At 40.4% G+C, this 18,991-nt stretch overlaps 1 protein-coding gene across 1 annotated transcript in view; it reads right to left on the bottom strand.

Moving 5' to 3' along the window:
* The window catches only part of adgrv1 (adhesion G protein-coupled receptor V1), a 130,280-nt gene that overhangs the window by 89,923 nt on the left and 21,366 nt on the right, over nt 1–18,991 (bottom strand). Inside the window, exons 12-40 of the mRNA XM_085425235.1 lie at nt 17,639–17,862; nt 16,373–16,499; nt 15,559–15,744; nt 15,196–15,376; nt 14,700–14,863; nt 14,493–14,616; nt 14,135–14,395; nt 12,788–12,914; nt 12,377–12,600; nt 11,472–12,200; nt 8,334–8,707; nt 7,444–7,614; nt 6,449–6,629; nt 6,028–6,221; nt 5,796–5,925; nt 5,432–5,512; nt 4,779–4,918; nt 4,328–4,693; nt 3,916–4,159; nt 3,594–3,809; nt 3,284–3,499; nt 2,921–3,165; nt 2,623–2,804; nt 2,025–2,520; nt 1,578–1,884; nt 1,202–1,411; nt 648–778; nt 420–519; nt 121–300 (exon numbers count right to left, since the gene is read on the bottom strand). Of these exons, the coding sequence (XP_085281361.1) occupies nt 121–300; nt 420–519; nt 648–778; nt 1,202–1,411; nt 1,578–1,884; nt 2,025–2,520; nt 2,623–2,804; nt 2,921–3,165; nt 3,284–3,499; nt 3,594–3,809; nt 3,916–4,159; nt 4,328–4,693; nt 4,779–4,918; nt 5,432–5,512; nt 5,796–5,925; nt 6,028–6,221; nt 6,449–6,629; nt 7,444–7,614; nt 8,334–8,707; nt 11,472–12,200; nt 12,377–12,600; nt 12,788–12,914; nt 14,135–14,395; nt 14,493–14,616; nt 14,700–14,863; nt 15,196–15,376; nt 15,559–15,744; nt 16,373–16,499; nt 17,639–17,862 (6,511 nt within the window). The remainder of the gene's footprint in view (nt 1–120; nt 301–419; nt 520–647; nt 779–1,201; nt 1,412–1,577; nt 1,885–2,024; nt 2,521–2,622; nt 2,805–2,920; nt 3,166–3,283; nt 3,500–3,593; nt 3,810–3,915; nt 4,160–4,327; nt 4,694–4,778; nt 4,919–5,431; nt 5,513–5,795; nt 5,926–6,027; nt 6,222–6,448; nt 6,630–7,443; nt 7,615–8,333; nt 8,708–11,471; nt 12,201–12,376; nt 12,601–12,787; nt 12,915–14,134; nt 14,396–14,492; nt 14,617–14,699; nt 14,864–15,195; nt 15,377–15,558; nt 15,745–16,372; nt 16,500–17,638; nt 17,863–18,991) is intronic.

The raw sequence follows: 18,991 nt of genomic DNA, 5'->3' as shown, positions 1-18,991 counted from the left end.
CTGTACACACAAAAATAAGGTTTATCTGTAAAAAGTGGATACAAAACTTTAAGAGGTATACAGGAATTAATTTGTTAGAATGTTTCTCCTTTTTTTTAAATTCATAGTTGAACCACTGACCAGAGGCTCCAAACTCTCTGTTGATGTAGATCTTTATAATCTGTTCTCGTTCCTCTGTGGTCACTCTAAGAGATGTTGGCGCAATAGTCAGCAGGCCATAGGGCTTATCGCTGGTGTCCACAGTAATCACTGCCTCACTGCCTTGAGCATCAAGGGCAGCATGGCCCGTCACCACAACACCTGTGTAGAAGTCAGTTTATTAAGTCTGCAGGGAAGAGTTATTTTTGGTATTTATAGTTTGCACACAAAGATACGCCACACAATTATCAATCAAATAGATACTAAGTGGAGTTTGTTACCAAAGGTTTGTATGTTGGACAATGAAACTCTGTATTCATCTTTGTTCTCTGGTGTGGCATCATCAAGAAGCTGAAGGACTATGGTATCATTCAATTCTCCCTATAAAACACATTCACAGAACATACAATTACTCCTCGAGGTGCCCAATTACAGACGGTAATTACACATTTGTGCTTTAACTGTGAAATAAACATGGTTGACTATGATTCTGCCACAAAACTATTTACCTTGGTAAAGAACAGGGTTCCTGAGGTTTGGGTGAAGGTTCGGTGTACAAGCGGCCCTTGTATAGTCCAATCCACAGTAACATTACCCAGACCTGGAGCCGTTCTCAACACTAAGAGGGACAGCTTTTCACCTGTAAGGTAAAACATAATGTCTCTAACGTTTGCAATCAAGTGTAACCTGAGTATAACCTTTTTTTTAAATTATATGCCCTTATTTCCAATGTTTAGTAAATTCAATGCAAGCCACAAATGAGAAACTTTAAATTTCAAATCAGTCTGAAACATGCATTTATCTTATAGATGTATTTCTTGTAGTTTTTGAACATGGTTAGATTTATGGACTTCTGAATTGAATATTATTATACTTGTTTTAGTTGTATGGAAATCTCAGTTGATCACGTTTCTAAGTCAATATATAAACAGAAAACCGGCAGCATGCTGTGTATTCTCTGATTCCTAAATAAATATAAATAATAATATGAGGCGGACATGGTACACACACCATAAAGAAAATATTGAAGCACATTTGCAAATTACAAAACACAGCCATCCACCTTCTCTGGCGATGATAGAGCGGGAGCCTGAATGGAATCCTACTATCCCAGCCACGTTGTCATTGGCCAGTATCACAATGGTTACAGTGTCAGAGCTGGGCAGGATTCGACTTCCTCCAGCCGTATTTACAAGTCCAATCATTAGGCTCTCATTGTCCTCGGGTACAGCATCATCTCTGATTACGATCTCTACTGTCTTCTTTAAAGAACCTGCAGACAGACAGGAAAAAAGACAAGCCACATAGCCTAAGTGTTAGATGTTCTTCTAATCCACCAGATTATTAGGTCTGATAAGGACCTGACACTGGACCACTGGATACCCACTTAATAGAAAGCTGTCCTAAAACTATTACTCATTGTTGAGTAATGCACATACCATCAAAGACCAGAGTTCCTCCAGTCCCCGTAAAGTCGGCATCTGGTGAAGCCTCTCCTCCAACAAAGCTCCATTCTACAGTGACTGTACCCAGATTCCCTCCTCTCCTCTCTATAACCAGAGGCACAACCATAGGCTCCTCTCGAACTTCTAGATAGAGCCCCTGATTAGTGGTGTTGGGACTGAGGCTGTAGATCAAAAATACCCCAAATGCATCTCCATTCACCCCTATAGTGACTACTGCTTTGTCCGGTTGACCAACTGAGGGCAAGTTCTTCTGTGGTACGGTCAAATTTATTAGCTCGACCTTCAGACAACACATGATAAAGAGGTTTAATTTTTACAGTTTCCCATAAAACTCTAATGACAGCAAATACAGAATTTATTCCAAAGAAGTTAAACCATCATTAATGTAGAATAAACATACAGCATATGATTGATTTTTACCTTTAATATCTGAATGGAGAAGCTCTCATCCATTTCAGGGAAAGAATCAGTCAAAATCAGGACTGTGAGGTTTGCAACCACTGATCCATCATCCATGAAGGCTCTTTGAGCCGTCACAGGGGTGTAATCACTTCCTGCCACAGCCTGGGAACTGAACAAGACAGCAGCTGCAGTCATGTTTTTTACATAAGTCATAACTTGGGACTGAGAGGTCAATTGGTCAGCCCCTGATGGCACCCAAGTGCAAGATGGGGTCCCACTTGATGACAGAGAGAAGGCCTGGCATGCACGCTCTCTCAGACAAGCAGCAGCACATGCAGCCAGGAGGTCTCTCTGACCGGTGAGGTTAAATGTCTTAAGGAGTGCAGCAGCTGGAACGCCTGGTTTTGGAACGTTGTAGTACATAGACAGATTCTGGCCTTTATCCTGAGCCATGCCAACAATGTCAATTTCAGAGGTGCTGTACATGATCTCCAAGCGACCAAAGTGACCATCCCTGTAATAAAGACAACGGTGATTACAACAGAACGACAGCAGAGAGGAATAGCTTATTCAATGTGAATGTAGTGACACAGAAATCATAAAATAAAAAAAATACCTCCTACGAACAGTGATATTGGCTCTATAAACTCCCTCAAGTGGCTCCTGGACGCGGTACGTAGAGTGTTCAAAGTACACTGTTCCATACGGGTTATCATTGGCAGGCACGATTATATTAACAGATGTATCAGCTCCCAAGTTTCCTCCATTACTAGCATCAATTAGCTCTACCTTAATTGTCTAGAAAAAACAGAAAGAAAGTGACAAAGATAACAAATAATAAGTAATAAAAAATACTTCTAATAATGTATCATTTGAGATAATTCACAATGACATTTCCACCCACAGCTTCTTACCTCAGTAATTTCAGGTACATTGTCAGCTAGAATCTCCACACTGAGTGTCTTCATGGTGTCTCCAGGAGCAAACGTTACCTCTCCTGATGTGGGCCTAATGTCCCCTACTGCCAGTTTACCATTGACAGTGGCCTGCCATTTAACTGTCACTGTGCCAATAGTGCCAGCATTACGCACAATAGGTAATGTGACAACAGTAGAGTCAGTGTCTGGCTCCTCTATTGTAACTGGAATAGCCTTGAAGACTAGATAGATTTTAAAAGAAAAAAAAGGGGGGGGGGGGGGGGGGGGAGAAGTTGGTAAACAATGACAAACTGTGAATAGAAAGAAAGGTTAAAATGATCCTGTATATGGGCTACTAACCAAAAGCACCAAAAGGGTCATCGGATGGCAGTATGGTGATGATGGCACGTGTAACCTCTCCCAGAAGAGCTCCTCCTGTCGTCTGGTTGATGAGCTCAATGAGGAAAGTCTCCTCCAACTCAGGGATCACATCATTAATAACATAGATTGGTACTGATTTACTGGACTCCCCTTCTAGGAGGACAACATCAGTTGAGGCTACGCTGTAGTCTTCACCTACAAAGTTAAACATGTTGAAAACACAATGACAAGCCTTGTTGCTCACACGCATACTGTAGAGAGAAAGAGTCACCTCTACAGTCATACTTACTGACTCTAGCGGTCAAAGGCACTGCTCTGAACTTTACAGATACATCAGCAAAAATGCCCCCAACACGGGTGACGTTGATTATGGGCCCAACGTAGTGTTCAGCCACACTGACAGCAGATGCTGACAGCTGGAGGATTCCAAAAGCATCATCACTGGCCTCCACTATCACCTGAGCTACAATATTACTCCTGGCACCCAGAGAAGGGGAATTGGAAACTGAAAGAATCATATCATATCATATCATATCATATCATATCATATCATATCATATCATATCATATCATATCATATGTTAAGTATTTTTTCCATGTCTTCATCTTACCAAGCCTCCCCTGTTCTCCTCTGATGAGATGAGCACTGATTAACTTCACAAACACCGACTCATCCCTTTCTGGATCTTCATCATCCAAAACTCTGAGGGTGATGTTTGCTTCACTCTGATTGGCCAAGAATACAACAGAATCGAACAGAGGAATAAAATCCCGCCCCTCAGTGGCTCGGCCAACCCCAGGGGTCCTGTAGGGTTCTGGGTCTTTCTCATTTAGTGTCCCATATGTGACTCGCACCTAGATGAAATAAAAACGGAAAACAATATATAATTTGATACATGATACCACAAGTTGAAATCTGTCAATCCAAGCTATTTATATATTTAAAAGTCAAAAAAACAGAAGCTTAACTGGATTTATTTTCTATGGTTTCTATTAAGTTTCTAAATCTTCTGCAGATCACACCTGACCCATCAGGCCTCTCTGTCGCTGGATGGCGAGGGAGACAGTTGAGTCAGCTTCAGGAAGTCGAACCGACTTTGATGCATTAGCGAATACAAAAACACCATATGGATCATCGCTGGCGAGCACAGTCAGATTAGCAGATGTCCTGACACCCAGACGACCATGTGACACTTTAACCAAGGACACAGTGAAGCTCTTGTCCAACTCGGGCATCTCATCCTCGACCACAGTGACGATGATGTTCTGTGAAGTCTGGCCTACACCAAAGGTGATGTTTCCAAACCTACTAAGAAGCTCCCCCTCAGAACTGGGATCAGCTTCCCAGTACACAGTTACATTGGAAAGGTCACCAAAGGACCTATCCACCTGGGAAAGAAAAAATGAGAACAAAGAACATAAGATAAACAATCACTGGGAAGGTCCTAATTTTTCAATAGTGTTGTACACTGACCTTCAGAAGCACAGAACTATGCCCATCCTCTGGCTCTGTCCCATTAACAGACAGCGACTCAGGACTAAACTGAAACACTCCATGGGCATCATCAGATGCTGCAATGGTGACTGCAATGCGAGATGCAACTCCCAAGCTGGCTGCACAGAAAATATCAAATGTATTTTACTAACAATTAATTCATTCTGGTTGCATTTTAGGAGTTTGATCCTAAAGCGAATGAAATGAAAAAAGTATCAATCAAGCAGTTAAAGCAGACCAATGATAATACAAGTCTCCTTACCAGTTAATAAAGTAATATTAATATTACTAGTATCCCAAAGAGCATCAGATTAAAATACAAGCTCTATACATTATGTGGAGATTACTTCACAGTATGTGGTAGTGGTATGTAACAGCTCACATTAACTACTTTAATTTTCTTGCTCCATGAAAGGGTGTTTGCTTTTCCCACATAAATCTCCCTGAGCTCCTTCTCACAGAGGCTCACAGCTTAATGTAAATACCACACACATTATAGCAAACATGTATATGCACACACACACACACACGCTTGCAAATGTATGAGTGTGTATATGCATCGCAGACCATTGTGGGGAAGAAGGAGCACAGACTAGAAGCAGTTTGAAGGGGAAAAGGAGGGGGCTACTTACCATGGTGGCGATAGGACGGAAGGAGCAATTGATAGTCACTCTCCCCACTACCACTCCCTTCACTATGCAGAAAATGATCCACTGATGGATCAAACATGAGGATCAGGGAAGTGTCACATCAGAAGAGTAAAGATTGAAGGGCGAATGGGAAGGAGCGTAGGTTGGCAGCCACATGTGAAGGTATTGGGAAACACACAGGAGGGGACCACACATAGAATACAGAAAAACAGCAGCGCAGAATACAGGGTCAGTTCAGTTCTAAATAAAAAAGGTAAAGACAGCTAAGAAAGATGTGCAATAAAGAGCTACTTAAGATAAAAACTGAGAAAAAAAACATGCTGATCATACAGCTAAGAATTCCCACCTCCTCCATCTGCATTGTAGAGCTCCACTCTAAATATCTTTTCCAGTTCAGGGACAGGATTATCTATGATGGTGACATTTATGAACTTTAACCTTTCCCCTGGAAGAAAGTCCAACATGCCCTCTGAGTCCTGCCAGGAGCATATGGAAAAATAGGAAACCAGTGAGCAGCCAAAACATATTTTCCCTTCACCTATTTGCTTGTTCATCAATACATCATCAGTGAAACCAACCTCATAGTCTTCAGGGCTGGATGCTGTGAAGGGGGTTGTTCTATATCCCACCATGATCCTACCCAAAATGCCTTGAGCTCTGGCCACCAGCAAACTAATCTCTCCATCTTCTTCGTTTACAGTGATGTGAGCAGGTTCCAACGCTGGAGAGATCAAACCCTCTCCTGGAGGAGTGGGCTGAAACTGCAGCAGCCCTGCATAAGGATGTTCATGTGTTTAGTGACAGCAGTAAGGAGGATGTAATAAGAAGGAGGCAAAAGGTATGATGAAAGTAGTAAGACACAGACAAGAAGAGGGAAAATTGTACTGATATTTTAGCTCCCTAATAAACCACTTGCAGCAAAATAAACATACTTGTGCTTATACACTAAGCAACACTGAGAGAAAAATAGTGTTGTTTTTGGGGAATGGTAGTAAATACCATAGGGATGGTCACTAGCTGTGACAGTGATGGTGTTAACAGAGCTATTGGGGTCAATGCTTGCTCCACTTGTGGGGGTCGAGCCTGGCTTCCCATCACCGGACTCTGCAGACACCAGCACAACCTGAAAGGACTCTGCAAGCTCTGGGAGGTTATCATCCAACACCAGCAGGTTCAGTACCTAACAGAAAGATGAACAAAAGCTAAATTTGACAAAAGTCATGTTGTTTAGACCCAGTGGCACCTTTGTCCACCTTTCCTCTCCAGCCCCATATGAGAAATTGATTATTACAAATTCAGGTTTGAAATTGGATTCTGCTCTAAAGTTCGACTCTCATTTGAACACACCGGTAAAATCCCGCATGTTTCCAGTTGAGACTGCTGTTAAAAAATCAACCCTCTTCTCTCCAAATGCAACCTTCAAATATTAATACATCATTTTATAACGTCATCTCAATTAAAGCAATGCACTTCTTATTGGAATTAGTAGGCCTCCATTGCTCGCTTCACCAGCTTCCAGTTCATTTACAAATTAATTTAAAATTCTTTTAATTGTTTTTATTTAAGTCTCTTAATTGATGTATTCTTTTATGGTTTAACTTCCACAGCTCTTTTGCATTTCTTTTATGCTTGGTGTTATTGTACAGCACTGGTGGTACTGGTCAGTCCTGTTATTTTTTTAAAGTGCTTTATAAATTAAGTGGTATGATATGGTATTTTTAGATTGCATTGCACTTTTGAAAATAATCTATATTTATGCCACTTCCAAGTGGTCAGTTTCAGCAAACACCTGTTATTTTATCCAAAAATCTGCAACCAACCAACCAACCAACCAACCACTAGGCGGGGCTGGTTATCAATAAACACTACAGATGGGTGAATCTGAAAGACAGCAATCGGTAGCTGCTTTAACATTTGATTGTACGCAGTGAGTGACTACAGTCTTTGTCATCCTGCATAAATTCAGAAGGGCTTTCCCCAACTCTCGCACAAACCTGAGAAGGATCTCCAGGCGTGAAAAGCACAGCTCCGGTTGCATTAAGAAAATCTTGATTGGCCGGTGTGTCGCTGTCCAGTTGGGTTACAGTGTAGTTGACATAAACATGGTCCAGCAATCCCCGCATACGCTCAATCACACAAGATATAGTGGAGCCCTCTGCGGTGGTCTTTGGGGACAAAGAAATAAAAACATTAATGAATTCAGAACCAAAGGAGGACTTGATCAATACTAAATGCATCTTCGTCACTTATTACAATTTGTTAGATTCAAATGCGCTAGCCTTACTAACTACAGCCCAATATAATTCCAGCATACTAATAATGTGATTTAGAGTGCGATCATTTGATAGCCCACATGTTCCTTTGCCTTTAATTTTCTAGCGGTAGGAGATACAGTAATGGAGACGCACTGGTTCTGATGGAATGCCATCAGCAGCTCTGCCACCTGTTATATTGATTGAAATGGGGAACAAGATCTCTCATTTCTAGCAAAGGAACTCCTGATCCTCTACTATAGGAATGCCCTCACCGACAGACCTGCTGTTGCCTCACCAGCTGTCACTCTACCTGATATGACCCAAGACGAGAGCCCACTCATCCAATCCAGCTACTAAGAGAAAGCATGCTCTCTCTGCAGCCGAGCATGAAGACTAATAAAAAATGCAGCAGGACAGGGGCTGACAATCAAATGGGTTTACATTACATCTGCTTCTATGCATATGTTTACTGTGTAGAGACAAGTGAGTGATGACATTAAGCACAATATTAATGACACTGTGGTCATGCAAACCACATAATTTATTTAGTAGTCTGATTTACTTTCTTGTTTAATTGCTTGAAAGACTTTCATGAAGCAGCTTGACTATTGATAACAACAGACACTTACATCAGGTATGCAGGACCCAGTGAATCCAAAAAGCCCATTGGCATTGTCACTCTTCAAGACTCGTAAAATTGCAGTGGGTCTGGGGAGGGGGAGGCGTGCTCCACCGCGCACTGCAACCAACTGTAGGTAGAATACCTCCTCTCCTTCCTCCTCAGTGTCATCTCTCGCCTCCACCACAAATGACTTCTGCCTCTCATCCTGCTGGTATCGTAGGTAACCAGAGATGGTACGCAGGTCTGCTTTAGGGGGCTGAGTGTGGAGCTCGTGGATATGGCTGCGGTTCAGCTTAGTGTGGTACAAGCGGACATCCTGGAGAAGGCCAGTGTAACGCTGTTTACCCTCAAGATCTGACCCAATGAACATTGAAGCAGGTCCTGGGGTAGAAAAAAATGACCCAAAAAACACTGAACAATATTTTTTAATGTTTAATGCATAATTAATTTGATGTCATAATGATGTGACATGATCATATACATTGAACAGGTTTGTGAAATTACTTCCCTTCATGATTTCTTTCTTTTTTTGCATCTTTGTCTCATTTACATGTTTCGGAGCAGAACAGATTTTTTATATTAGACGAAGAAAACCAGGCTGAGTAATGAGTCTTTTACATTCCTGTAAAATATGGATTACCAGTGATTGTCCCATTTGTCTTTACAGAATTCTTTTAGGTCAGGCACATTGGAGGGTTTATGAGCGTGTTCATGCTAAAGCATCTCAATTGGGTTCAAGTTGAGACTTTTACTAGGCCACTACAAAACCTTCTTTTTGCTTTGTTTTTTTGGCTTTTTTATTTTTAGCCATTCAAAGACAGACTTGCAAGTGTGTTTCAGATTATCCAAATTATTGTCCTGCTGTATAACCTAATTGTAGTTTTTATGAAATGCTGTGATAGTTTTACACATATGTAACAGGACTCAAACCTCACAAAAGTTCAACTTTTGACTCACCAGTCTACAGAATATTTTCCCTGAAGTCTTGGATCACCAAGATGCTTTTTTGGAAAGTGCGAGGTGAGCATTTGCTTTCATTTTGTTCAGCAGCGGTTATGCCCTGGGACTCCTACATGGATGCCACTTTTGCCCATTTTTGATTGTTGAATCATGAACTCTTACCTTATCTGAGACAAGTGAGGCCTGCAGTTCTTTAGATGTTGTTCAGGGCTATTTTGTGACCGCTTGCTCAAAACTGTTCCGAGGTTTCTCCATTTGTGGATAATGGGACTCTCTGTTGTTCACTGGAATCCTAAAAAGTCTTAAAACTGGCTTTGTAACCCTTTTGAGACTTATAGAGATCAATGACTTTTCTGTTTCTCAGCTTTATTTATTTATTTTTTACTTTGTAGCATGATATGTGGCTAGTGAAATTGAACTCAGCCTTTGAAGTTAATTCATAATTTAATAAGAGGAGAGAGAATTACTATTTCACATTTGGCCAAATAGGAAGGATAGCTTTAATCCCTTTAGCAATTAAATCATCACTTAAAAGCTGCTCTGGTTATCTTTGTTTGTCTCTGTCTGATTTAAAATCTTGTTTGATGATACATATAAATGTGACAAATACAAAAACAAAAATCACCAGGAAGGGGGAAAATACACAGTACTGTAAATTCTAGTAATATTTCCTAGAATCTCTCATTTACAGTGTTTGTCATGCTGTCATATTGTTTGTCTGATTTACCAGTCACAGCCATAGCCACAGACTTTTTTTTTTACTCCAGTGCAATTGTGTGTTATTTAACACAAACATATTTAACTTAAGACTTGGTGAGATCAAAGCAATTGAATACTAATTGCATCATTTTCACACTGATTATTGAGCCTCCTTTGCGGTGTTGTGTACCAGTAACGTAATAAGGGTCATTACTCCAGGGACCAGAAACAGAATCTTGATTAAGGTATACAAATGCCTAGGTCTAGCTCTTTCTCATTACTCATTTATACACTCACACCTCATGCACCTATCACTTTGTGAACTTGCACAAAGTGAGACAAATGCAGGAAATCTGCTACAGTGACCAAGTACAAAGCCCTGACACGAAGCACTCCATGCATAGGTTGAGTTACCAGAAGAAAACAATGGCACAACATGACTGATGATAATGGATAAATCCACTGTGACTGGAGTAAGCCACAGAGGCGTCAGAATATTTCCCCTATGGGAGCTTTTGGTCAAATACCGGCTATTGTGCCCATTAATTAGAGAGAATAGGAAGAAAAGAAGATGCCAACCGATTCCCTTCAGCAGTAACAATGTGCAGCACTGCTGAGGGTAAGTGGTCACTCAAGCACTGGGAAGTCCCAGTACAGTACTCCTGAACAATGAGGAAGCAGCAGAGCATGTGAAGGTGCACATGCCTTTTATCTTTATGTAAGAACTTAAGACTCTGAACAATTTGAAAACTGTTTCCTACACAGTTTGGACCTTGGACAACATTTTGACACGGAAAACTAAAACTTTTTTTACAACTCTTAAATGACAATTGAACAGTCTGTTACTTGTCCAGATTGGAAAGAGCCTTTCTCTTCAAGATTCAATTCGATTTCTTATTCCACACTTGTAAATATCAAAAGTTACTGACGCAAAGAAAAACAGATGATCTTTTTATCAATTGAATAGCTTTACTCTTAGCAGCAACAGGCATGGAAAAGGAGAGGAGTAAGGATGAAAAGATGCAGAAGGATGCAGAGGATGGTTATGGCATGCATGCAGTTCCTTCCACTGTTACACCTCACAAGACAACATTAGATGTGAGGATGATGAAAATATGTGGAGCAACAGGTGGTCCCAGTACTGTTTGCTAGTTTGTTACTCTAATATATAGTAATGCAGATACTAACTGCTGGTTTGCTTTGAAAAGCACAATGTCAAATCTTGTATTCTTTAAATCACCATCTGAAGAATATTAACTATGGTAGGCAATACAGTTGGGTATCCTGGTCTCACAATGCTAAACAACTTCTTACTGATTCACTGACTTTCATTTTGACACATGAATCAAATATTTTTTTGGTGAGTTAAGAGCTTTTTGTAATTTACCTACAGTGATTGTATGAGCTATTTATAAAGAGTGATTTTACCTTTGCAAGAAATGTGTCAAAGAAATTGAAAATAAATGGAATGAACAATGAAGCTTACCGTCACTGATGCCCTCTCCTTTGATGCTTTTCAGTCCCCCAGGAATAGGTCTGCCATCCAAGAAGAATTCAATAATCCCATCATCAACTGTTATGATGACATGTAGCCATGTATCTGCAGAAAACTTTTCTGCAGAGGCCCGGGCCACTTGGGTACTGTTTGAACCTATTACTGTATAATATAGCATCACAGTGACATGAGACTCATTGGTGTGGACCTTCACTCCATAGTACAAGCTTCCATTTGTTCCTTTGGATGCTATGAAGCCGTCAGTATCTAGTCTGGGTAAAAGCCAAGCAGAAAAGGTGAAGTTGCTAATGGCTGCAGGCCCATCGTCAGGTGAGATGGTACCATAAGCTCCAGGAAGCCCGGAGAAAAACCAAGTGTCTGTGGCTGAGTGGTGTCTCCTTGCATGAGGCCTGAGCTCTACCTCATCTGGAAAGGAAGCTACCAGGAGCAGATCATCCATCCGAGGAAGGCCCTGTGGGAAGTGACCAGAAACAATTTCCCAGGACACCCTTACATCACCAAAAGTGCCCTGCTTACGGAGGATGGTGAAAGAAGTCACATCAGCCATATCATCTTCAGAGAGAACATCTTCAGCTACTTCTTGGTCCATGTTGTCCTCAGCAATGGCAAAGACACCAAATGGGTCATCATTGAACGGGATGAAAACAGAGGCATTTAGAGCACTCTTAGCCAGTCGTCCGCCCTCGCCGGGGTAACCGCCTTAGAGAAATAATGGCCAAGTGTCAGAGTTTTCCAAATGAAAATTAAATCTGCAGTTACTGATGATTCAAGAAAAATTAATTTCATCTCATTTTCTCTCTGCTTTGTGAAATTTCTTCTCATATCTGTCTTATGCGTCTTATATCAGTTTTATTTTATGCTTTTCTTTTACTCACCTGAGATATTTACCAGCCTGAGGATGTAGAACTCATTGAACTCTGGAAGTTTATCAGAGATGGCTTCCAGGACAATAGGCTTGGTCTTTTCCCCTGTAGTGAAGGTGACTGATCCACTTGTGTTTGTAAATTCCTGGTTTTCTTCCAGAGGAGTTAAAGAATCGTTGGCAAACAGCTGCCAGAATACTGTAATATTCCCAAAACGGCCTCTCGCACGTAGTACACTGAGGAAAAAAAAAAGAGAAAATATTTCAGTAACAGAACATAGGTAATTGTCTAAAATATCAACTCTAGCGTTTTGATAGTACTTGGAGATTATAAACTACTGTTTTTGACAGAATCATGAAATAAATACAAATAAAAAAACACAAGATATTTCAAGTGAAGTAATATTAACCAAATGTCACTCACTAAAAATGATTGGTTTTTCCCTCTTCAACTGGTTTTTCTACAGGTTCCAAGGAGAAAATCCCATTGGCATCATCATTGGCCTCAATCACCACAGTAGCTGTGGCTGCTCCATACACAACTGCATCACCTGTGGACACATGCACATTATTGACGCTGGAATCAGATAATTAAGGAAAGGCAGACACACAGAGTGCTGGCCATATTGTTACTGCCATGTTAAATTTCACGCAATAGGAGGAGACTGTCTCATTAACATAGCGCGCTATTACTATGGTAACCAAGCCTAGGAGGATAAGGTGGATGATTTGTGAATAAGCTAAATTCCAAACAAAGGATTCTCTCTGCAGATGACTTAAAGTGAATATCACCAAGAACTAAACCAGAACTATTGTATTTGAAAGTTTAAAAATATGGAAAGGGTGTAGCTATAGCAGCACCAGAAGTGCAATATCCTCTCACAAGCACATACTTCAAGTTGCCGGACAACGAGTACCCTGAAACAAGCATGCAAATCTGTTTGTGATTAAGCAGACAAGGTAAAGAGTGTGAAGACGCCAGTATGAGTTTAGCTTACTTCTAACATTGGGATTATTGACTTTTAGCACAATCCATGCCAGCACAGCCCTCCGATATAAAGAAGAGGCTAACCCTTTCTTGATTCTACTCCATGTCAATCAGTAAACAGAAAGACGCCAAAGGAATGTTTGCCTTTGTCTCTCAGACCGTCTGGAGTTTGGTTATTAAGTTCCTGTTTTGTCCCACTGGCCTACCGTTCCCATCCATGAAAAACAATATAGGCCCATGAGAGCCTTTAGTCTTATCACAGACACTGCTAAATACCTCTGCTGCATCTCTTAGTACGTACAGGATACAGACAGAAATAATAAACAGAGCAGAAGATGTTAATTTCAGATGAATTGCTTGATTCATTTGAGCCACATTGAAAGAAAGACAACTGACTTTGAGTAAAAATGCAGATATTTTTATTATCCGAAGTGTAAAAAAAGTGTGTTTCTTTATTGGTTCAGAGTTAATTGTATTTTAAGTTATAGATAGAATCGGTCACTGATCAATTTGCAACAGACTAATGACCTGTCCAGCGTGTACTGGAGAGGATGTACCTTCCTCTTGTCCAAAGGCAGGTAACCAAAAGAAAATACATGAAAAATATGGTTTACTCTTAACCAATAGCAAAAAAAACGTCTTTATTACAAGAGAATGACATTTACATTATAAAGAAATGCTATATAAGCATATATTACCTGCCATAAACACATATATCATTGTAATGCATATTGCTACATTTTTGTTCTCATCACTTTTTTAAGAAAACAAGCACATACGTACCAGTGGCATTGTAGAGAACGATGTAAAAAGGCTCATCGGTCTCCGGTATGTCGTCATCTTTTATAGCCACAGAGATGTTCTTCGTCCATTCGCCCACAGCATATACCAGCACTGTGTCATTACTTAGCAAGAAGAGGTCATCTGGCGATGCATCATTGTACTCTACTCGGTACATCACTGTGGCCACGAAGTCTGCCCGTCCTGCCCTCACAACTGTAAAGTTGGCCACACCGCCTTCTTGAAGCCGCACAGCGACGGGTTCTACGATGAAAGTGCGAAAATGAAGGAAAGGGAAGGATGTCAGAGAGGGAGGACAAGCTGGAAAACACGTGTATTATTATATAATTAAAATCTTTACCTGAGAAATAAATGGGGTCATCATTCTTATTAATCCATAAGTTGGAACTGACTATGTTTCCCAGTCTTGCTCCACCTGTCGCATTTAACAGCGTGATGGTGAAATTCTCCATTTCTTCTGGAATCTTAAAAAAAAAAAAAAATTTAAACAAAGAAAACTAACTGAGCTGTGGACGATGTGCTCTTTAAGGTTTAGTTTACATTTTACCTCATCAGGTACAGAGAAGAGAGTGAGATTTTTCAGGTACTCCCCCTCTTCGAAGGTGATGCTTCCTCGAACGGGGCGGACGTCTCCAGACAGTGCTGGCTCCAAGACCCACAAAACTGACACTTTGCCAAAGTGACCCCTGTTCCTCATCACGGGGTACAAAGCTGAAGGAGAAACGGGGCAAACAGACATGATCAATTTAGAAATTGAATGTTTTTTTTCTCATAGATAAACTACATTTGATTTTAGCTGTACACATGTTTATTTATAGCAAATACAGGTAATACAGGCCATTCACTAGAGGAACTACTTTAACATGTCCTCATGTTTTACACAAAAACACAGACAGCCTTTGTTTTCCTTAACAATCACATGAAAGTTGGACACTCTAATTTTCTGTGATTCACTCCTCTTAGATCCATTTTAAGTGTCAATGAGGTACCACTTGACCTGGAAAAGTATTACTATTATCTAAAGGACTGCTACTTCAAGTTACCCTGGTGCGTCTCGTCTCCTTTGCTCTCATTGATGGCCACTGTCAGTCCCGACTGGCTGAACTCAATGACTCCGTAGGGGTCATCGTTTTTCCGAACGGTGATGTTGACCTCCCGGTGGTTGCCAAGACGACTAGGTGGAGTGCTGTGGCTGCTAAGTACCACAGAAAAAGTCTCGTCCAGCTGTACCCACACACATAACAAAATAAACAAATACAGTAATCACACTGAAAAAGTTTTAAAACATTAACTTCATAGCTTATTAAATGTGAAAGTAGGAAGGATAATGCATTTGAATTACACTGCAGCACTGTGTAAAATGCAGAAAATAAATAAGTAAATATTAATATCTTGCCATTTCTTACCTCTGGCACCCCATCAGGCCGTGCCACCAGCGCCACCACCACCTCTCTCTCTCCGGGTTTAAACTCCAGAATGCCCGTAGCACCGTAGAATTCATTGTTGCCCGAGGGCATAACAGCATATCGTATCAGCTGTTTCAGAAGCTGTCCCTGGGCTCTGACCACATGCAGTTCAACCGCCTCACCCTCCTAGGTTAGAAGAGACAAGCTTCAGAGCAAAGAAGCTAAGAATATATTCAGTTGAACCTTTAAGTCAATTTTAACTCATTTTTCAAAAATACATTTTCACAGCAACCATTCTGAAATTATTATTATTATTACTGTTATTACTGTTATTATTATTATAAAGGTTGTATTCAGGTAGAGACCTTTACTTAATGAAATCAGCAACACCTGCATTTGACTACTATTTCATGGTAATAAAGCTGCTACAAAATATTAGCTATTTCTAACGTCACAATGCACAGAAAAAAGCTAAATTATGAAGGCAAAACTTGGACTCTACATGTGTAACACACATTAGGGAATTATTTCAAAGTCCTATCACTAAGTTACAGTAATTGTCAGTTATTGTGAGTCAGTCGTGAGTCAAAAAACACCTAAACTGACCAGTAAATTCTAAAAATTGTCAAGCGTAGCTATACCAATTTTGACTCAAAAAAGCAAAATAATAACAAACAGATTTGAAATTTATAAGCAGTAAGAGGTCTTTGACTGAATGTGCAACAGTTTGGGCCACATCCAAGGTCAAATACTACACATACTAATGGAAATAAACCCTATTTCTTTTTGGGGCAGCTTTAAAACTGTGGCTTACATTGATAACCCATGGACCTCTGGATAACGGGGAGAACTCAAAGACTCCCCCCGGATCGTCATTCTCCATGATGATAATCTCTCGGCTGGTGAAGCCGGCTTTCAGGATCTGATTTTCAACGTTACTCCTGAGACGTGCACACAGAAATGCATATATAAGCACATACACTATTATTATTATTATAACTAAACACAAAAGAACAAGAAAAAAAGACATGCCATTACATCCTCTTTAATGAGGAATTGTGGAGCTGCATTAACATGGAGCTGCTTTAGGGCAGGTATGTGTCAGTTTCATGCTGAGTATAGCTCTGAAATGTCTGCTTATTGTACTTTTGCTATGTTGTGTGTTTACGTAAAACGTGCAACAATAATAACAATGACTAAGTAGCTTAACTTAAACTTCTCAAAGCATTCCTTGTATTGTGTGATGCTCATTCATTATTGACTCTATATGCTGAAGCCCCGCTGTTTAGCCCACTATTAATAACAATGTCAATCAACTGCCTGCCTGCCTCTTTATTGCTCAGCAGGGGAGTAAGTATATGTGTATGTGCTGGGAAAATTGAACCCAAGCAAGCATAACATAATGGGAATAACAAAGACACGACAGGATGAAGCACTCAAAACAGTCACAGTCAAGGCACTGCATGCATACAAACACTTGCATCTTTAAATGGTACATAATCAAGTCTGGTTAAATTAGTGCAAGAACATATAAAGAAGATTCTCAATTTTCTTCCAACAATCCTTTTCTTTTGGAATTACGTTTTTTCACACCATCACAAAATCCCCCACCGTGTCCCAGACCCCCTCATCCCCACATTGACCAAAGACCTCCAGAAAGCCTGAAGTAGGCCCTTCTGTGAAAAACAAAGACGTGATTCACGCCACACAAAAGCCCCAGGTTCACTCCACTCTCCACTTACCCAAAGTACACTATAAAGCGTGCAGTCTCCACCCTGCAGGGGACGAGTGGGAGGGAGAGAAAGCTGTCGTTCTCATCCAAATGTAGACTAACAGATTAACCCCCAATAAACATGCATCGCAAAACAAGCTAAGGAAGAACGGGAAGAATCAGGACCTAGTCAGCCCCTCCTTTCCTATTGGACTCAAGTGGTGCATAAGCTGACTTTAAACCATTACAGATAACCTCAAAAAGTGAATGTATTATAGTTATTGCATGCCAAGACTGATTTGATAATGACTAAAATAAACACTTAAAATAAATATAACGATGAATGTCAATTAACTTTAATGGCCCTACCTATCGAGAGTGAGTAGTAAGGTCTCGTTGACTTCTGGGATGTTGTCAGCCAGGATAGTGAAATTGATGGAGGCATCGCCCTGCCCAGAGACGAAGATGACAGAACCACCAAAAGGTTTCAGGTCATTAGCAGTAACATCCCCACGATTGGCTCCAGTTGGCTTAAGACTCCAGAACACTTCAGCCCGACCGTCCGTCCCATCACGCCGCAGAGGGAGGCTGACCTACGACAATTATCAGAATCAGCCTCTTACTAGAGATGGCACGATACCACCTTTTTATGTCCGATACTGATACCGATATCATAAATTTGGATATCTGCCGATACCGATATGAATCCGATATAGTGTTTTTTAATCAACAAAACTGTTTTTTAAAATATCTTGCTGAATTTTGCAAGTCTGCAAGTTCATACTCAAGTTTAAAACAACAACTACACTAAAGCTATTCTGTTATACCTGTATACAAAAAAAATATTTCATAGTTCAGCAATACTGATCAATCTAATAAACTTAGACCTACACCATCCTCCCTATTCTGGTATTTTAAAGAGTACTTAGCGTAAATATTAAGCAACCTAACTAATAGGGTTCCAACTCCCAGCAACAACAAAATTAAATAAATAAAAAATAGGGAACCACCCCTCACGCGCCACCTCATGATGCTTAATCGACGTAATCAACCTTAATTTGATGCAGTGTGAAAAAAAATGCACAGAAATCAATTATTTTTCAAGAAATATTAAATAGATTCAACATCTTTCTTCAACAAAATTGCAGACTGCACAGATGGTACCTTCCCAAAGTAAAAAGTACTATAGCTTACTAGGGTATATATATTAGACTTAATAGTCACTATGTACAGTAATTGACTTCTATTCATTTTACATCAAATTAAAACTTTGGGTGTCAGATAATTATTTATTAAAAGCTCGACATTTTAAATGAGAATAAGAAAGAAAAGTATGTCTTTGTGCCCCCTTTTCCCTGTTAATGCCCTATCGGCCCCCCTGGCTAAACTTTGCTAGATCCGCCCCTGCACAGTTACCAGCGTCAGCTACGTAGAAAAAGATCCTGGTGTAGAAATTAATATTAAATAAATTCTAACAACAGCTTATCAAGCTTAAACGTGCTGCTGTTGTTCAGCCGCTGGTTTGCTCTTTCTGGCGCAAAGTGGACCAAAAACAAACGAGAGACAGACTCGCGACAGAAAAGCCGATCAGCTGATTTAAGCAGTTTCATGATTGAAGTAGCAGCCGGAGAGCGAGAGGCAGTCGCTTGTTAAGCTTAACGTGGGAATGCTTTACAAACATTCAGAGATGGACTTACACACTTGCTTTACTTCTCTCGGGGA

Source organism: Rhamphochromis longiceps, linkage group LG12 (assembly GCF_057381845.1).
Source record: "Rhamphochromis longiceps isolate RC_006_pf linkage group LG12, R_longiceps_female_GT1.1, whole genome shotgun sequence".
Classification (NCBI taxonomy): domain Eukaryota; kingdom Metazoa; phylum Chordata; class Actinopteri; order Cichliformes; family Cichlidae; genus Rhamphochromis; species Rhamphochromis longiceps.
Note: the sequence above shows the minus strand (reverse complement) of the source record. Positions and strands in the feature narration are given on the sequence as shown.